Genomic DNA, 19,505 nt, shown 5'->3' on the forward strand with positions numbered 1-19,505 from the left:
CCGATCATGTCTTGATCTCGGAGGGCACTGTGAGACAGTTGCAGTGGTGGCTCACGGACCGCGATTGGGTCAGTGGCAGAACCCTCTCCCTACCCCACCCAGAGCACGTGGTTGTGACGGACGCGCCCCTCCAGGCTGGGGAGGCCACATGGGAGAGCCGGAGATCAGAGGCCTCTGGTCTCCGGCGGAGTCCCAGCTCCATATCAACTTTTTGGAGCTGCAGGCGATCCATCTAGCACTGAAAGCATTCCTCCCCTCTGTCAGGGGGAGTGTAGTGCAGGTGTTCACGAACAACACCACCGCCATGTGGTACTGCAACAAACCGGGCCGGGTGGGGTCGTGACCCTATGCCAGGAGGCTCTGCGCCTCTGGCAGTGGCTGGAACATCAGGGCGTGACCCTGGTGGTTCAACACCTGGCAGGTTCTCTGAACGGCAGGGCGGACGAACTCCGCCGTCGGTGCAGGATGGATCACGAATGGCGTCTGAACTCGGACGTGGCGCAAGGCCTCTTTCAGCAATTGGGAGAGCCTTCGTTAGATCTATTCGCCACAGAAGAGAACGCGCAATGTCATCAGTTCTGCGCGTTGCAATTTCAAAGGCGGCACTCGCTCGGAGACGCTTTTCGTCGCGAGTGGAGTTGCGGTCTATTGTACGCCTTTCCGCCTATACCACTTCTGCCCAGAGTGCTGAAGATCAGGCGCGACCGGGCCCAGGTTATCCTTGTGGCTCCGTACTGGGCACGAAGATACTGGTATCCCGAGCTACTCAGCATGTCAGTCGATCCCCCGATTAGTCTGCTTCTTCGGGAGGACCTTCTGTCGCAGCAGCAGGGGATGGTTCTCCACCCGAACCTGTCCAGTCTCCACCTACAAGCTTGGAGATTGAGCGACGGCAGTTGAGGCCATTTGACTTGCCTCCCGAAGTCTGTAATGTCATTCTGGCAGCCAGGCGTCCCTCCACAAAGTCGGTATACGCCTGCAGGTGGAACAGATTTGTGGCATGGTACACAGCAAAGGCTGTGGATCCACTCTCTGCCCCTCTTTCTGAGGTTCTCCTCTTCCTTCTTTCTCTTGCCCAGCAGGGCTCTGCTCTGGGCACTATCAAGGGCTACCTTTCTGCCCTTTCCGCCTTCTTAAGGCTACCTGATCAGCCTTCTTTGTTCAAGTCCCCTATTGTCAATAGGTTTTTGAAGGGCATCACACACATGTTCCCTCCTGTTCCTTTCGTGATGCCCCAGTGGGACTTGAACCTTGTTCTTACTTACCTAATGTGTGCTCCCTTTGAAGACTGCTTTCCTGGTTGCCATCACCTCTGCCAGGAGAGTGAGTGAGCTCCAGGCTCTTTCTTCCACACCTCCTTTCCTCTCTGTTCATCCGGACAAGGTTGTGTTGCGGACGAGACCTTCTTTCCTGCCCAAGGTTGTCACGGCTTTCCACATTGGGCAGTCCATTACTTTGCCCACCTTCTTTCCGCCTCCGCATCCCTCGAAAGAGGAAGAGAGGCTCCATCGTCTGGACCCAAAACGTGTGCTCTCTTACTATCTGGATCGCACACGCCAGTTCCGGGTGGATGACCAACTCTTTGTTGGTTACGTGGGCGCTAAGAAGGTAAAGGCGGTGCACAAGCGGACCATCTCCCGGTGGATCATCTTGTGTATCCAGGCATGTTACTCCTTGGCTAAGAAGGAGCCCCCTGTTGGATTGAGGGCTCATTCCAATTGGGCCACGGCGACTACCACTGCCCTGGGCCGGGGAGTGCCCTTGCAGGACATTTGCCAGGCAGCTACGTGGGCCTCGTTGCACACGTTTGCACGACACTACTGCCTGGACAGCCAAGTCCGGAGGGATGGCTTCTTTGGCCGTTCCGTCCTCCAGGACTTTCTGGTGTGATTATTGGTTCGCAGACCCACCACCGGGGTTGGTATTGCTGGGGTATCTATTCTAAGGTAAGGAATCCATCACTAACGTGTCTCTTTCAGATGCACAAGTTACTACTTGTGTAACGATATATCTGTAAGAGACATTAGTTAGTGATAGATTCCTTACCGACCCACCCATCCTCCCCGTTCTGCAAACCGATATCTAGGGTTAAGGTCATCCCCTTTCAGGGCCCTAGTTTCTTGGCACCAGTGTTGGTTCTATCATGGCTCTGCATATCTGGCGCAGAAAATCTGTGTATCAGAACTGACGTCAGCGCGCTTGGGCGGCGTCTAAGTACTCCGGCGATGTCATTCCGGCGCTGACGACGCCGACGACGGAAGCGGAGCCGCGGACGACGCCTGCCGGCGCGCAGGGGTATTGCTACGCAAAATTTTCCGGATCCAGTCTGACGCCTGGGGATATTCTAAGGTAAGGAATCTATCACTAACTAATGTCTCTTACAGATATATCGTTACACAAGTAGTAACTTGTTCGTTAATTTGAATAGGGTCAGTGAGCTGGCCTTGCTCACCCCAGCGCACTTTGGCATAGTTGGCCTTGTGGAGGCATATTACTAGGAACAGAATTTCCATGGACATCCCCATTACTTTTAGCACTTGCATAGAGTATTTTGAGGCACATGGTCGAAGGCTGTCTTTAAGTCGATGAATGCGACAAAGATTCCCCCTCCCCCTACCAATGACCACAGTCTTCCAACATAAAAAGAGAAAACCAAACTCGTGTCCCCGTTTTCTGGTGGAAACCTGCTGGGTTGTTGTCACTTAGCCATGTGTGGATCTTAGGCAGGAGGGTCTGGCAAAATACCTTTTGTATGGAGTCGAAAAGGTTTATGGGCCTATTTTGCACAGACGGTTCCTATTGCCTTTCTTGGAAATGGGCATTACCTCTGCGCCCTTCCACGAATCTGGAATTAGGGCGCTCTTGGTGGAGGAGTGTGGCTCAATGGTTAGAGCGGCAGACCCTGTTGCAGAGTTCTGGCCCGGGACCAGGGTCAAATTCCCGCCTCGGCAGGTCTTGGGCTCAATTTCCTCAGACCTGACAATTCTCGCCTCGGTGCCTATTCTAATCATGGGCCCAACGCTGCAACTCTGGGCAATAACCTCCACACCGGCCCCAACAGCGCTAGGATGCCTGGCTTCACCCTGGGGGTGCCCAGGAGTGGACACTTCACAGGGAAAGCCAGGAAGGGTTCAACAGCGGTATGAGTAATAGCGCCAGGAAACCGCTTGGTGGCAGTGCGCTCTACAAATACCTTGGCATTTACATTACAAAATCTAGTTGGACCAATTGTCTTTGTCGTATAGGAACAGGTTGCCTGGGATTCCATCAGGACCTGGGGCTTTTGATGGAACATTTGAGACTAGAATGTGATTCTTGGTAAAGAGGTCTATGGTGTTAACTTGAAGTAGGTCAAGGGGGGTTTACCTATGTGGTGGTGCTGTCTGGACTTGAATATAGGGTGTTAAAATGGAAATGCCTGGCAGAAGCTGAAATATTGTTGGCTAATTGAGGCTAACTCTCCAGGTCCCCCCTAGCAACTACGGACCAAAACCTTTTTGAGTCTTTGTGGGCGCATGCTTCCCCCAATGAGTCTCCACTTGGCCTCACCCCACTCTTTTTGCTCTTGTTATGGATAGTTTGTAGGACCTTCTTAGCACTCTCACAGCGGCCGTGTTCTTAGTTTTGATTGCCGTGGAAAGTTGGTTCCTTACAAGTCTACACTCACTTCAGAAACCAGGTTTGTTACGATTTGTTCTCCAATCTATGCTTTGGGCAATGCAAGTGAGCGACATAGTGCAGGGCCAGCCGCTCAAAATGGCAAGAACGAATAGCTCTTTCTTACTCCACCCTCCTGGTTCCTCTAACTGGACGTCAATCTCTGCCACATAAACTAACATGTCCTGCTTTTTTATCTTGCGTTTGCTTTCATCCCTGTGTATCTTGTACCATTTAAAGTGACGTGTATCGTTGGCTGGATACAGTTCCTTGGTGAGGAGATTTCTGGGTGTACTGAATGGATTACCCCAGGGCGATACCAGACTGATTTAAGGGGTTATGGTTGCTATCAATGCTTTTGCCCACGGACAGATCAATTAACATTTGCTAGAGCCTACGGTTAAGTAGGATGTAGTTGATACGGCTCATGCCGGTAGAGCTAATGAAACTGTTTTCTCCTCCTCTATCTGATATCGTCCTTCCATTAGTGGCTCTCGGCCTGTACTCTAGGGCCAGGGCATTTATTTGTAGGGCCAGTTGAGTTCATTTCTTGATAGCGAGTAAATCGAGTAGTAGAACTGTTGGAGAGGGCCCTTTTTGCAGGGTTATCCCTAAACTTTTTGCTTCTTCCCCCTATTTTTTCCTGACCGGCTGTTGGTGTTAGGACTCTGGGCACTTTACCACTGTTGATTCGTGCTAAAGTGCATATGCTTTCTGTGTAAAATGTGTTATGGATTGGTCTTTCCATGATTGGCCTGTTTGATTTATGTGTCAGTCCCTAGTAACGTGCACTGAGTGTGCCAGGGGCTATAAATCAAACGCTGTTAGTGGGCTGCAGCATCCACACAAACAGCCCGTGAATGTAACTCCGGCCTGCCATTGCAGAGCCTTTGTGCAGTCTGGGACTGCCATGTCGACTTGGCAAGTGCACCCACTTGCCAGTACACATTCCCTTTTCTACATGTTAGTCACCCCTAAGGTAGGCCCAAGGTACCCCTGTGGGTAGGGTGCATTGTATGTGAAAGGTAGGACATTCCCTGGTGTGTGTGGCATGTCCTTATAGTGAATTACATCCAATTTCGTTTTTCACTTTTGCAAGGCCAGATTGGGCAGTTTGATCATAACATATTAAAATCCCAACTAACCGGGGAATAAGGTAGAAAAACGAGTTTAGTATGCCTGAACTCAGAATGTTAAAATACGTCTTTTAGTGAGGGTGATTTTTACATTCTGTGTTTGAAAATACCATTTTTAGAAAGTAGGTATTTTCTTGTCTAACCATACAGAATGCCTCTGCAAGGTTGTGTATTCCATGTCTGGTTTGTGAGTGACAGGGGGCTGGAGAGGGAATTGGCTCCAGCAGTCTGATGGGTCAGGGCTGGGCTGAATAGGCCCTGCATTGAATAGAGAGTAGGGTAAGGAGATTTCCCTTTATTTGCCTGAGCCTTCGTAGAATAGAGAAAAGGGGAGGAGTTTTCATGTCAGCTACCTGGACCAGGTCTGCTTTCAACAATGCTGTCTCCATCTCCTGCCAGGAAGCTGCATCAGGGAGGACAGAACTGGTTTGGGCTGGGTACAGACACTTCCTGGCTTCAGAGAACAAAGGATTTGGTGGTATAAATATTGGGGCCCAACCCGCAGAACTTTAGAACTATTTTGGACTAAGAAGACTGCCAAGAAGAAGAGCTGTAGAAGCAGTGAGGAGGAACTACCACTTTGCTGTGTACTTTTCTGTGATGGCCTGCTGTAGATGCTTTGGTCTTCGGCAGTGAAAGGACTGGACTGAACTTTCTGCAATCTACTTTTGTGAGTTTCTCCAAGGGCTTGAGGTAGAGCTTGCCCCCCTACAAGAAGTCTCAGGAAGAGCAAAGACTTAAAGTTTTTCTGCCCTCAGCACTGGGGACTGTGTGTTTTGTGCTGCAACAGAATAAAAAACAACCCAACGCCGTCCATGACACAGCTGCCGACTCGGTGTCCTGACTGCACCGCAGAGGGCACCGCCGCACCGCGACCCTGGTCTCACCGATGGCGCCTGAGGGCAACGCACCACTGCACTTCGCACCGCAGCACCCGACGCCTGCCGACGCCAGCACTCCTGACTTCAACAAAGAGGAGTTCGATCTGCAACGTGTCTGACTTGGAGGGCCCTGACTACTCTTGCACCGAAATCTGGAACAGACGCCTGCGGAGGCCGTGCTTTCGGAAGCTCTACAAGAGATCACTGACGTTTTTTCTTGCGTTTTTTCTTGCGTTACCCCTAGGTAGCCTTGTTTTGGGGGGTGACTTTAATGCTGTGCTTGACGGGGAGATTGATCGTAACCCACCACGTGTGCTCAAGCAATCACAGAGATGGCTCTCGGAATTTTTAGAAACGTTAGGTTTGGTCGATAGCTGGCGGGTACGTAACCCCAACGCTGAAGCATTTCACACACGTGTCAGCTGCACACGGTAGCTTGTCGCGATTGGACTACATCCTGCTGCCGGAGGTGAAATACCTCGGCAGAGGGATCTCTGACCATTCCCCACTGTGGATTCATCTAATATCCGACAAACCTGCGGCGGGTAGGGTAGCTCCACTTAGTGCCTGGCAGTTAAAAGACCCGGCTATTAAAAAAGAGGTGCTTAGAATGTCTGACCGCTACTTCCTGGAAAATTTGGGTTCAGTTGACTCAGCGCAGTCCTTCTGGGTGTGTACAAAACGGTAGCGAGAGGTGAGATTCTGTCCTTAGTTGCAGGAAAGAAGAAGAAAAGTCAGGCCGAGGTAGCTCAGAAGGAAGCGGAGGTTATACTCTCGGAAGAAAGAGTAGCTGAGTCGCACACAGATGCGGAGCTCCAGCGTCTGAGACTTCGGCAAGAGAAATATAAAGGCCTTGTGCGTGATAGAGTGATCGCTCATAATAGTGCCGTGCAGAGTCGCATATACAAGCATGGCAATAAAGCAGGTAAATTGATAGCATGGCTTGAGCACGGTGAAAGGGCCTCTAGGCTGGTACCGGAATTAGAGGGATTGGAGTCGTGTAGAAATACAGATCCACAGGCGGTTGCAGACAAGTTTTCAGTGTACTATAAGAAGGTCTATACTGCTGGTAGTAGGTATTCCGAGACTGAGAATAGCGATATGATTAGGCACATTGTTATGCCGAGTCTGTTGGAGGAGGATAGAAAGTATCTTGACTCTCCCATCTCCGATGATGAAGTGGCGCAGGCCATAAGGCAAATCAAATCAGATAAAGCGACAGGCCCTAACGGGATACCGATTGAGTTATATAAATTAAACGCCAGCCGACTCGTCCCACACATTCGTGCCATGTTTTTGGAGAGTAGGAAGAAGGGCCGGCTTCCCTATGACCAACGAGTGGCTAATATAGTGGTCATACACAAGGTGGGTAAACCCAGGACACAATGTTCTTCTTATCGGCCTATTGCGCTCCTCAATGCGGAGCCCAAGATATTAGCGAAACTGCTTGCCACTCGGCTGGTAAAGGTGATTACGTCTTTGTTTCACCCGGACCAATCTGACTTAATGCCGCGTCGTAATACTGCGCTGAATCTGCGGCGGCTGCACGGTATCCTTGGGGGTTCCTCGCAGATACACGAACCGACAGTGTTGGTGTCTCTAATCGCCACTATGGCGTTTGACAGGGTAGAATGGCAATATCTGTTTGCGGTGTTGGCAAAGCTGGGCTTTGGGCATGAGTTTATCCATTGGGTACGACTGTTATATGCAGAACCCCTGGCTAGGGTGGTAGTTAAAAATTGTAGGTCCAATGATTTTTCTCTCGAGAGGGGCACGAGGCAGTGATGCCCGTTGTCCCCATTGCTTTTTGCGCTTGTGATGGAACCTTTAGCGGCCTGGGTCCGATGGGATAGATCGATACGGGGCCTACGGGGGTGGCCTGACTGGGAAGATAAGATATCAGTGTATGCGGATGACGTTTTGCTTTATCTTACTAATCCCAAGGACTCCTTGAGCAACTTCTTGGATGTACTGGATATCTGTGGTAGGTACTCGGGCCTGCCCGTAAGTTGGACAAGGTCAGTGCTCTTTGTCCTTGTGGGTGAACCGCCGGTGGTCCCGCGATCGTGTCCAATCCAGATTGAGGATTTAAGTACTTGGGTATATTTATTACCCTTGATCCGCAGCTGCGGTTCACCGATAATCTTGCTCTCCCATTGGACAGATGCAGGAAAGATGTGGAGCGCTGGAAAGCTCTTCCGCTGTCCATGCTTGGAAGAGCCGCTCTCTTCAAAATGATGGCCTTACCCCGGTTCTTGTATGCCTTGCAGAACTCGATGGATCCTGTACCGACCTCCTATTTTAGGGGGATAGATGCTCTCCAGAGGCAGCTCCTGAGGGACGGTAAGCCCCGAATAGCGTTTGTCAAATTAACTCTTCCAAGGTACGATGGTGGGATCGGTCTCCCAGACTTAAGGAAGTATTATTGGGCTTCACAATTGGCTGCTGTGAACCACATTGTTTACGGACCCCCCGGTGACCCGGGATACGCCATGGACCGAGGTCAGGCACCGGGAGGGATGATAGATAGAGCTCTATATGCCAACCTGGGTAGTTCGCGTTAACAGGCCCGACTGCGCATGCGGTGCAGGTGTGGCATGTGGCTAATAGATATCTAGGGTGGGAAGGTAGGCTCAAATTGCCCAAACCCCTGTTGAACTCAGAGAAGCTGGATAGCCTGTGGAAAACTAAGGGGTTCGACAAATAACACACTATTGGGATCACTCATATAAAAGATGTTTGGGGGAAAGACGCAGTGCATACATTCGAGTCTCTCCCAAAAATATATAGTCTGCATTATAATGAGCATTTCAGATATTTGCCGGTGAGACATGCTCTTGCCGCACATGTGCCTAAAGACACGATACTCCCAGTCGTCACCTCTTGAAGATCGGGTGCTGGACGGGCATATTCCTGAGAAAACTATCTTTGATATATAGGAAGCTGGTCAACAACATGGAGAGCCCACTGGGGCGAATCAGAGCCCAGTGGATTATGGATGGGTTGGAATTGGACGATGAAGACTGGGTGGAGGCAGTTTCCTCTCCAAAGGTAGTGGCGATTCAGATGAGGCTCCGGCTAATACAACTGAAGATACTGCACAGGTCATATATCACTGGGCCTCGCCTGGTCTGGATGGGACGAGGAGGGAGTGGTGAGTGTAGGAGAGTGTGTGGAGAATCCAGCACCCTAATCCATATTTTGTGGCACTGTGTGGCGGTACAGACTTTCTGGACAAAGATTCACGATGTACTCGGATGTTTTGGGGGCGGAGTTATTGCCAAAAGCCTGAAGGTGTCTGTTGAATGTGTGGGAGCCTATGGATCTGAACATGTACCAGAAGCAGTGGGTCACTCTGACATACATGGTGGCCAATCAGAATATCGCTCAGCTCTGTGGTGCTAGTCAACCGCCTCAAGTTACTAAGTGGGCGGAAGACCTTGACTGGTGCATGTTCAGGGAGAAGTCTGTGTTTGTAGCCAGAGGATGCCCGAAGAAGTGGGGGAAGTTGTGGGGAGCATGGAATACTCACCGGGGTGAGATTTGTGGCCCACCGCTGCCAAGTTTGGGAATGGAAGCGCAGGAGTCCCCTTGATCCTAGTATCGTATATTATTGATTGTGAATCTGTATTTTCCTACAAAGACCTATGTGTTGAAGACTGTATGTGATCACCTGGTGTATTTATTATTTGCTCCTTTTCTGTATTGTCCTTGCTGTATTCAATAAAAAGATATAAAAAAAAAAATTAAGGGCATCTGAGAAATTATCTTGCATTTTTAAAATAAAACATCTAATTTGAAATAACACTTTCTTTATAATCACTTGCACACTAAATGAAATTCATATATTGAAAGACCTATTTCTAGTTCTTGAGGTGCATTCTGGGCCGGAAGAAGATGGCATCGGTGTCCCTCTGCTACAGGGCTACCCGTGCCCTACACATATCAGGGACAGGGAGTGCACTTGCAGTGAGATATGTACCCATAGCATTGCAGCAGCGAAAGATTCACCATGCCGTTGTCCCTAAAGGAAAAGGTGGTCGGTCTTCAGTCAGTTGCAGGAGTCTTTGAAGCAACAGGATTTTTGGGCCGATATGTTGTCAACAGACTTGGGCGCATTGGATCTCAGATAGTGGTTCCCCACCGATGTGACCAGTATGATCTCATGTATCTCCGCCCTATGGGTGACCTTGGCCAAATCATCTTTCTGAAATGGAATCCCAAAGATCGTGATAGCACTCGAAGAGCCCTGGAGAACTCTAACGTTGTCATCAATCTTGTAGGAAGAGAATGGGAAACAAGGAACTTCCGCTTTGAGGACGTGCATGTGAATATTCCCAAAGACATCGCCAAGTTAGCCAGGTAAGCCGGCATTGAGACGTTCATCCACATGTCTCACCTGAAAGCAGACATGAAGAGTCCATCCAAGTACCTGAGAGCAAAAGCTGTTGGAGAGCAAGCTGTTAGGGAGGAGTTCACAGACACCATCATTATGAAACCATCTGAGATGTTTGGAAGAGAAGACCGGTTTTTCAATCATTTTGCAAATATGCGGTGGTTTGGTGGTGAACCACTCATTTCCTTTGGTAAGAAGACTGCAAAGCAACTGATTTACGTGGTGGATGTGGCTAAAGCAATTATACGTGCTATCAATGACCCAGATTCAAAAGGGAAAACATATGCACTGGTTGGGCCTAACCGATATCATCTTCATGACCTGGTCCAATATTTATTTACTGTTGCCCACAGGCCTTTCATCGCTTATCCAATTCCTCGTCCTGTTTATCATTTAATTGCAAGGTTTTTTTAATTGAATCCCTTTGAGCCATGGACATCGCGGGATAAAATCGATTGGTTTCATACTACAGACAAGAAGTTTCCAGATCTCCCTGGTTTAGAAGACTTGGGCATTGTTCCAACTCCCGTCGAACAGAAAGCCATTGAAGTTCTTCGTCGACATCGGAGATATCGTTGGTTGGAAGCTGAACTGGAGGAAGCCAGGCCAGCAAAACCAGTCAACTTTTAATATCATGTTCGGTGTCCTAACATTCTTCTAGTCTGCAGACCGTGATAGCATTGGCATGCTTTTTCGGGATTTGTGCACCCTACTTCCTGTACATATGAAATTAAGTCTATATTAAAATTGTCAGACAAAAAAAAAAAAGAAAGACCTATTTTTCTTTAGATAAAAGTAACTCTTTCTCCAAGGTATTTCTCTTTACCTCTGGTCATGCATCTAATGAATGCACTAGGATTTTAGAAAATTAGTTTCAATATTTAACACTTGAGTTTTTATTTGTCATTGCTAATGAAGACCTCTCAAAATAACTTCTCTCTGAATGAGTTGAGTCGAGTGCATGCCAGCTCCAGATTTCATGGCAAAAGTATTGTGTACACATTGGTTTAGTAGTACTTGCGCACAGTGTAATAAGACACTTAAATTAATTTTTGAAATGCACACCTATTTCCTGAGTTTCAAAGCTACAAGCAAGTGGCAAAAAGCATTGTAAAGTAAATTGACTGTATATTGTTAATGTGCTATTATTGTGTACGACATGACATAAATATTTGTAATGTCTGTTTTCTAGCATGAATTTAAATGTTCTTTTATCACAGGCCTAATGGAGAGATACCTGCAATTCGACCAAAATCAGATATAGATCTTATAATAAAACCAAAGCCGGACCTGGACTCTTGGAGGCCCCGATCCATTGATGGTGGTCCCTTTTCTGTGAAAAGTTCGAAGGAACCAGGTAAAATGTGCGAAACCTATATCTCATCTTAAACTCTCCTGTATATTGCTGGCTAGTAATGATTTGCCATTAATTTTTTGTTATATTTTTCCATGGTTCTTGATAGTTTTGAAGCTTAAATATTAGTTTCCTGATGGATGCTTCCGACCTCAAATTCTTCACCTTACAAATACCCCCAGGCACCAGAAGTATCTGGAGATTTTTTTCCGCAATTTCCTTCCATGCCGGTAGGTGGTGGTGTGCAGCTCTGCGTCTGGTCCATTTTACCTCGGAAGTATTGTTAAGGCCACAGTATAACTGGCACTTCACCTATTGACATCCCTTATGTTCTTTCTGACATGAATCCGGAGCGCTCTACTGTAATTTCTGTCACTTGACAGAAAATTTCCCATTATCTTTCCAGTGTGCAAGGAACATGTTTCCCTGTGTAACAAGGTTCTATTACTGTAAGGATTGCCACATAGTATTGTTAGTGACAGGCCCATCCGAGTTCTGTCTCTGATAACAGCACCTTGCATGACTCTGTCATGTATCAAATGCGCTTAAATGAATCTAAAGGCTTTCCGGGACTGCAAGGCCAAGCGGTACATCGCCGCGCGCTGTAGAATGTCTTCAAAGGCTTTGTCCTGATTGAAATAGAGGACATGGACGCATTCTTGGTTCCAAGACCGTTTCCGAGAGGCGACATCATTCCGCTCCAAATAGTCTGGTAAGTTCAAGAATTAAAATCACAAGAAGACTAAACATGTCTCCCCTTCATTCTGCCACTTTTGATGGCACCTGTCGCTTTGGAGACAAGGTAGACTCTGCATTAGTGTTTCAGAAAAAGCAATTAAACTGTGCGCTCTCTTGGCCTTAAATCGCTCTTGCGGCTGCTTCACCAACAGCAGCTACTATTTTGAGGCTTTAGGAAAGGGGCTACAGCAGAGGCCACTTTAGTCTTTGCTGCCACAACAACAGACTTCAACACGCAGGGTGGAATGTGGTGTGGTTTCTGTGCCAGGAGACCCTACGCCTCTGGAACTGACTTAGTTGTCAAGGCATCTCCCTGGTCGTACAACACCTAGTAGGATCTTTAAACACCAGGATGGACAACCTTATCCAACGTTGCCTAGAGGATCACAAATGGCGGTCACACTCGGAGGTGGCACAGGGCACCTTCCATCAGTGGGGATAACCATGTCTCTTTCTTTTCTCCACCACCGAGAATGCACAATGTCCAAATATGTCTGTCTTGTAGTTCTCAAGGCAATTCTTCTCAGAGATGCTTCTCAGATTGAAGCTCTGGACTCCTGCACGCCTCTACCACTACTGCCCAAAGTTCTGGGGAAGATCAGAAATAATGGGACCCAAGTCATCCTTTTTTCCTTGGTTTACGTTGGGAGAGTGTGGTGCCCAGATAATCTGACCCTGTTAATCAGTCCTCCGATCTGGGAGAATCTTCTGTTGCACCAGCAAGACAGGGTCCTGCACCCTAGCCTGTACAACTTCCACATCCATGCTTGTAGATAATGACAACAGTTGACTGTTTTTGTCCCTGTACAACGCAAGCTATGTGGTCTTCTTGGCAAAACTTGTTTTGTGGTTTCCTTTTAGGCATTTCCTGCTCCTGCAAGCCCAATTATGACATGTGGAGAAGTGTGGCTCAATGGTTAGAGCGGCAGACCTTGATGCAGAGCTCTGGCCCGGGACCAGGGTTCGATTCCCGCCTCGGCGGGTCTCGGGCTCAAATTCCTCTGACCGGATATTCTCGCCTCAGTGCCTATTTTAATCATGGGTCCCACGCTGCAACTCTGGGCAATAGCTTGCTTAATCTCCACAACAGCCCCAACAGCGCGAGGATGCCTGGTTTCACCATGGGGGTGCCCAGGAGTGGACACTTCACAAGGAAAACCAGGAAGGGTTCCTTAGCGGTATGAGTACAAGCGCCGGGAGACCCGGTCCGGGTAGCTGCGCGCTATACAAGTACAAAAACATTTACATTTACATTCTTCATTTTTCTCTTTCATCTACCCAGTAAGGCTTTGCTCTGACCACAGTTGAAGGTTATTTGTCAGCCTTATAATTTTTTTAAGGTTACCTGAACAGTCATCTTACCTGAATAGTCATCTCTGTTTAAATCTCCTGTGATGTGCTTCCTAGCAGGACCCACCCATGTTTCCACCAAAACCTTTTGTGATATCCCTTTTTTTTAAAAATGTATTGCAACTCAGAAAAAACATATACAAATAAGCCATAAAATAAGCCAAAATAGAACAGCGATACCAGAATGAACATTACATAGATAACAATATCGGAGTAATTCCTAAACAAAATACAAAGTAAATTTGTAGAACGTATGACATTGCAGGTAAGAGAGAAAGAAAGGAAAAAAAAAAGACAATCTTTAAATGCTTAAAGATCCCCAGATCTTATCGAACCTCATTAATGATTTAATACCTCTAAATCTAGCTAGCGAGGATTCCATACCGTGAATTTCATTAAGCAAGGCCCACCATTCCATGATTAGCGGGGGATTTTGAGAGATCCAGGCGCGGGCAATTGTAAGTTAAGCGCAGGATAGCATAATGGTAATTATAGCCTTTTGTGAGGTGTTAATATCAAGTAAAACTGAAGACGCTGTGAGCGGAAGAATACAAGTCAGTTTTTGTTTGATTATCTTGTCGAACGCTCTCCGAAATTCTGCTAACATGGGACAGGAAAACAGCATGTGTACTAAATCTGCAGCTACTAGCGCTCACTTGGGGCATTTAGTTCGGTCATTATATGAGGAGTTCACGGCCCACTTGGATACTCTTTCTGGAGTATGATAAAGCATACATGTCGTTCTGAATTGTTTCGTCTTAAACTAGACGAAAAGACTGCATTATTGATATTACGAAACGATGAATTAATCATCGCAGGGTTAATATTGCTATCCAACATTTTGCTCCATTTTTCCGCAAGTTTGTTACAATCGCTAATTTTATACGTATGGAAGCACTTATAGCCAGCACTAATTAACCCCTTATTTTTATGTAAATACACACAGTCCCAAATGTCCAAATCCGAAATACTAGAGAGTTTCATCTTTCGAATGAGGAAAACGTGTATCTGTATATATTTAGATCTCATGGAGTCGGTTGCTTTAAATAGTGTTTTTAATGTATCAAAACTCCGATTCAGATTCAAAATACTTTATTCGGTTAAAAAGCAAAAATAACCATAAAAGTAGCATGAAAAGGTACAGTTTACAGGGGAGTCATGGTTCATTATTTAAAATACATGTGTACAACATAAAAATTAATTCATTTGAATCGATTTACGACATTTAAAAACAGATTTAAAAAATTCACCAAATGAGGCTACCATAAAAACAGTTTCCATTTTCTGGCACTCTAAAAACGCTAAGCGACATCTGTATATATTTAAATCTTTAAGAATAGGGATGATAAGTTTCTTTCGGAAGAAGGTATAACATTTACAAAAGAATAAAATATGTATATCAGACTGTGGGGACACATCACCACATGGACAAAAGGATAGTTCTTTCGACCAACAATTCATCACAGGAAAAGATAGAACCCTAAAAACAATGTTGAGTCTGAACCGGGTTAAAAGAAAACGTTCATGGTTGGACATATACAGTGATAAGTATGGCTGTAGTTTCTCTCCACATAAAATATCCTGATGAGCAGAAACAGTCTTTTTTTCTTGCCTCCTCTAAATGTCTTTTGTCCCTGAGATAAGTAATACACAAATTTTTCAGGTCTCTTCTTGGTATGTATGCCATTGAAAAGGGGTCCTCAAAGTATTGGGCACAATTTAATTCCTCGAGAAAGTTTCTGACATAACATATCCATTTAAAATCATTAATATTGTCCAGTGCTAAAATGTCCTTTAAAATGGCCCGGTTAACCACACATTCATCATTTGTCCAAACCCTGTGCCAAAGAAGGATTGGCTGGATCCTAATCGTATCAGTAACATAAAGTACTCCCAATTCAACATGGCATATCATAGTTGCAGTACTTTCAGGCACGGACAAAATGTAGCGTAAAAATTTGTTTTCCATGGTTTGAATTGAACTAATATTTGAGTAACCCCACAAACCTGATCCATAGGTGGCTACAGCTAAACAAGTTGCCTTATAAATAGTTAAAATTTCCTTTATGGGTTTTTTCCCTAATTTTTTCATAAAACATTGTAAGGCCATAATAGTTTTGGAAAACAACAGGGATCTAGCATAGATTGCACTAGTCCATGAGCCACTTTCATGAAACAGAATTCCCAGATATGGGAAGGTGGAGGTCTTTTCTAAGGGATTGGAATTTATAAAAATTGGTTTCAAATGCTTGCTTGTTCTTGACCCACAATACATAGACAAAGTTTTGGAGCAGTTGATTTTCAAGTCTAAGCCAAGCATGAAACTATTAAAAGATGTAACCAAAGTTTGTGGTGCCATTGGAGTTCGTGCCATCAAAACAGCGTCGTCAGCGTACATCAGGGCAGGGACAGGCCTTCCACCCACCATTGGCATGTCCCTACCCTCCTGCACGAGACGTTTCTCCAAGCCATTTATGTATAGCAGAAATAAAAAGGGGGCTAAAACGCACCCTTGGCGTACACCCCGACCAATCCCAAATTGTCTACTGCATTCTCCATCTTTCCCATAACGGACACTTGCAGTGGCCCCGGAATATAGGTCTCGCAAGAAGCTTATAATAGCATTGTCTACCCCCAATTCGGCCATAATTGCCCACAATTTATTGTGTGACACACAATCAAAAGCTGACGATAAGTCAACAAAAGTGAGGTATAGACGTTGTTTTTTAACCCTTATATACTTCTGTTGCAAGATAAACAAATTCAGTCCTTGCTCTATAGTCCCTAAACCCCTTTGGAACCCAAATTGAAAATCGCTTAGCACCCCATTATCTTCTGCCCAGATTTGCAGCTTATCTAAAACTACTCTCCCCAAAATTTTTATAGAAGAGTCCAATAAAGAAATTGGCCTGTAACACATGCAATTCTGCCTGTCACCTTTCTTGAAGATTGGGACTATAGTCGATGTAAACCAGGTAGGAACTAAACCTTTTGCCAAGGCAACATTAAAAAGCTGGACAAGCAATGGCCCCCATAATTCGGTATTGGCCTTATAGAGGTCTGCTGGTATTCCATCTGGTCCAGCCGCCTTACCCCCCTTAGTTGCCTTCAAGCTCGCAAGAACTTCAGGAAGGGTTACAACCAAGACTTTGGATGTGTCGAAGTTTAACAGCGTAGGGTCCTGGCCTGTATCGAGGACTGGTTCCACAGCCCTGTAAAGGGAGGAAAAGTGAGCCACCCACTCATCTTCTGGGATGGCGATTTCCATGCGTGTCTTTTTTTCATATAGAAGAGGGGTATTAATAACCCTCCAATAAGCTGCCGGATCCTTGGATTGTGATGCCGCACATAATTCATCCCAAGCCTCCCTTCTTATGGAGACCTTCCTGTCCTTCAATACTATGTTATAGTCCCTCCTCAAAATTCTAATTTGGGTTACATCCCGTGGTCTTTTGTGGGTCGCATGTCTAAGCTTTGATAAGGCTTTAGTACATTTCTTGTCGAACCATTTTCTATTGGGCTTTAGGAAGTTTTTCCTTGCAACCCACAACACCTCCTTAATTGCGGTAGAAATAATGTTAAAATGATTTAAGATTTCAATACTCTCGGCATGCTCGTTCATACACTTATTCAGTAATTTGGACAAAAAATCAACCGGGACCACTCTACTCCATTTAAGGCTATAACCATTTTGGGTACCTAACTTCACATCCTGCATCGTATAGTTGGAACCTACTATATGATCGGGTGCAGCAAATAGGTTCTCCATTTTTACTACCTGTGGGTAGTGGTCACTTAATGGTAGGTCCATAATACTAGAGCTAATCAATCTGCCCGCAGAACTATTTGTACACAAACTAAAATCAATTATAGAAGAAGCCCCCCGCCCCACAAATGTTGGAACAAATGGCATTGTGTGGTGGGCTAACTCATTTGTAAACCCAAGATCAAAATTAAAAATCATCTCATTTAATGAATCACCCAGAAGGGTATGTTCAAAATGTGTCAAGTTAATATCCTGTTCCAACATCAGGCCGCAAATACCCTTCTGACCCTTTTTACACAGAGTACAATTAAAATCACCCCCCCATAATACTATGACTATACCCTTTTTTGTATCAAATTCGTTCTGTATATCTGCAGTTATAGTGACAAATACATCCTTAATCATGCTACTTGAACAGTTATTGTAAAAATTAAAAAGAACAATCGTTAGACCCTTCCTTGTGTCTATCACTATTTTCTGATAGTAACTGGATCGGGGAGAAAAGGAGATCTTATCATAAACAAGCAGGTTCGATATATACACAATCAATCCACCCTTGGGTCTTCCGTGTGCGCCCCCCACCGCAGGTGTAAAATAAGTTCTATAGCCATTAAGGTGTATCGGTGCGGTGGTCCAGGTTTCTTGTAAGGCTAGTATGCCAACATCGGCAATTACATCACACCAGGACGGATTGGAAATTTTCTGTTTTAAACCTGCCACATTCCAGAAAACCACCTTGCAATATTCTTCTATGGGTAACGCTTCTGCAATAGCTCCAGTTTGACTGCCCTGACTCCCTTGTGTAATCTCCTCCACCCCATGAATTTCATGTGTCTCAACATGAATTTCATGTATCTCAACACACCCCAAGGGTTTTATAGGCCCAGAGTCTACAGGTTTAGTTGTCTTAAGAACCTCTTCTTTTATCATGGGGAGTCAATCCACCGCATCCAAACAATCAAACCGGTTAAAACACGGGAAGATCGGAGGGAATTGCAGATTGCCCAGCCATCCTGGGTCAAAACTTTGTGGATGGCAGTAAGTGGGCCTCGCTCTATGTTTCACTACATTCCAACCATCTTCATCTCTCCCCATTGTGTGTTATAATGGTTACTATCAGAGGCCAGACCCTTATTACCTCCTTGGTGTCGATTGTCCCTAGTCCAACTCCACCTATTGTCCGGTTGTTCGCCCTCAGGGTAAAAATAGGATAGTGCCCTAGCCGTAATAGGCAGACCATGGTTTCTTGGGGGTCTCGTAGTAATATATTTAGCGGTTTGTGGGTTCTCAAATGTTATTACCACACAATCGCCGTGTACCCTTTTTTTATTATACCCAATCCATGGGGCCCTTTCAGCCATCAGAATATTACTTCTGATAGCTGGCGGGAGAGGGTAATTATCATTCAACCAGTGAATGGTTTTATTTACAAGTCCCCCATTATTTTCATTTGAATTTGCATTTAGTTGTGGGACTCCTGTGAGAACCACAACATACGGTGCAGCTTTTGGGGGTAAGTGTATAATTCTACGCACCTCCCTTTTTTCTGAGGTATCTTTATCCTGTTGTGGTTTGCGAGTTTGTGGGACTGGCACTACTTTATCATTCGGGGCGGGGGTTTTAAGGGTTGGTATAGTTTTTGGCGATTGATTCGTGGTAGGAGCACTTTTGGCAGCTGCTAGTGGCCTATTCGTTATAGTTTTTACGGGAGGAACTTTATTATCCAAGTTAAAGCTAGGGGCGCTTATATCTTTATGAATATTTTTTAATATAGTTTCCAGACAGCGTAACCTAACCTCGATAGGTTCGAGGAGAATTTTTAGCATTTCAAAGATATCATTATTAGCCATGCTTAGGCTGCTACTGTCCTCACTACCTCTAACTTGATTATTTACTACACCGCTAAATTCCAGAATTTCTTCCAAACTACTATCTAAAACAGTTTTGTCTGGAAGACTTAAAGGTAGGCCAATATTGGCCTGGTGGCCTGCCCTGTTATCATTGGTATGAGCAAATGGATTGCTGCTCATATTCAAAGGCACAGGATCTACAGTGGTCAGATCTTGATTCTTGCTAATATGGGCTTTTCTCCCTTTGCATATGGTAGGTTTAATAGTCTTTTGATTAATAATCTTCTGTTTAGGGATTGCCCCCTCTTTCATACCCCTTTGGATTAAGTCGCTAGCTATGGGTAGATTTACGGTCTCGTTTTCAGCTGAGCCACCAA

At 45.7% G+C, this 19,505-nt stretch overlaps 1 protein-coding gene and 1 pseudogene across 2 annotated transcripts in view; both read left to right on the forward strand.

The window, feature by feature from the left end:
- The window catches only part of CD2AP (CD2 associated protein), an 802,607-nt gene that overhangs the window by 478,727 nt on the left and 304,375 nt on the right, over nucleotides 1–19,505 (forward strand). For both annotated transcript variants that reach the window (XM_078647692.1, XM_078647691.1), the window contains exon 14: nucleotides 11,291–11,427. In XM_078647692.1, coding sequence (XP_078503818.1) covers nucleotides 11,291–11,427 — 137 coding nt within the window. The remainder of the gene's footprint in view (nucleotides 1–11,290; nucleotides 11,428–19,505) is intronic.
- Nucleotides 9,568–10,827, forward strand: LOC144762478 (NADH dehydrogenase [ubiquinone] 1 alpha subcomplex subunit 9, mitochondrial pseudogene; annotated as a pseudogene).

This window comes from Lissotriton helveticus, chromosome 6 (genome assembly GCF_964261635.1).
Source record: "Lissotriton helveticus chromosome 6, aLisHel1.1, whole genome shotgun sequence".
Taxonomy (NCBI): domain Eukaryota; kingdom Metazoa; phylum Chordata; class Amphibia; order Caudata; family Salamandridae; genus Lissotriton; species Lissotriton helveticus.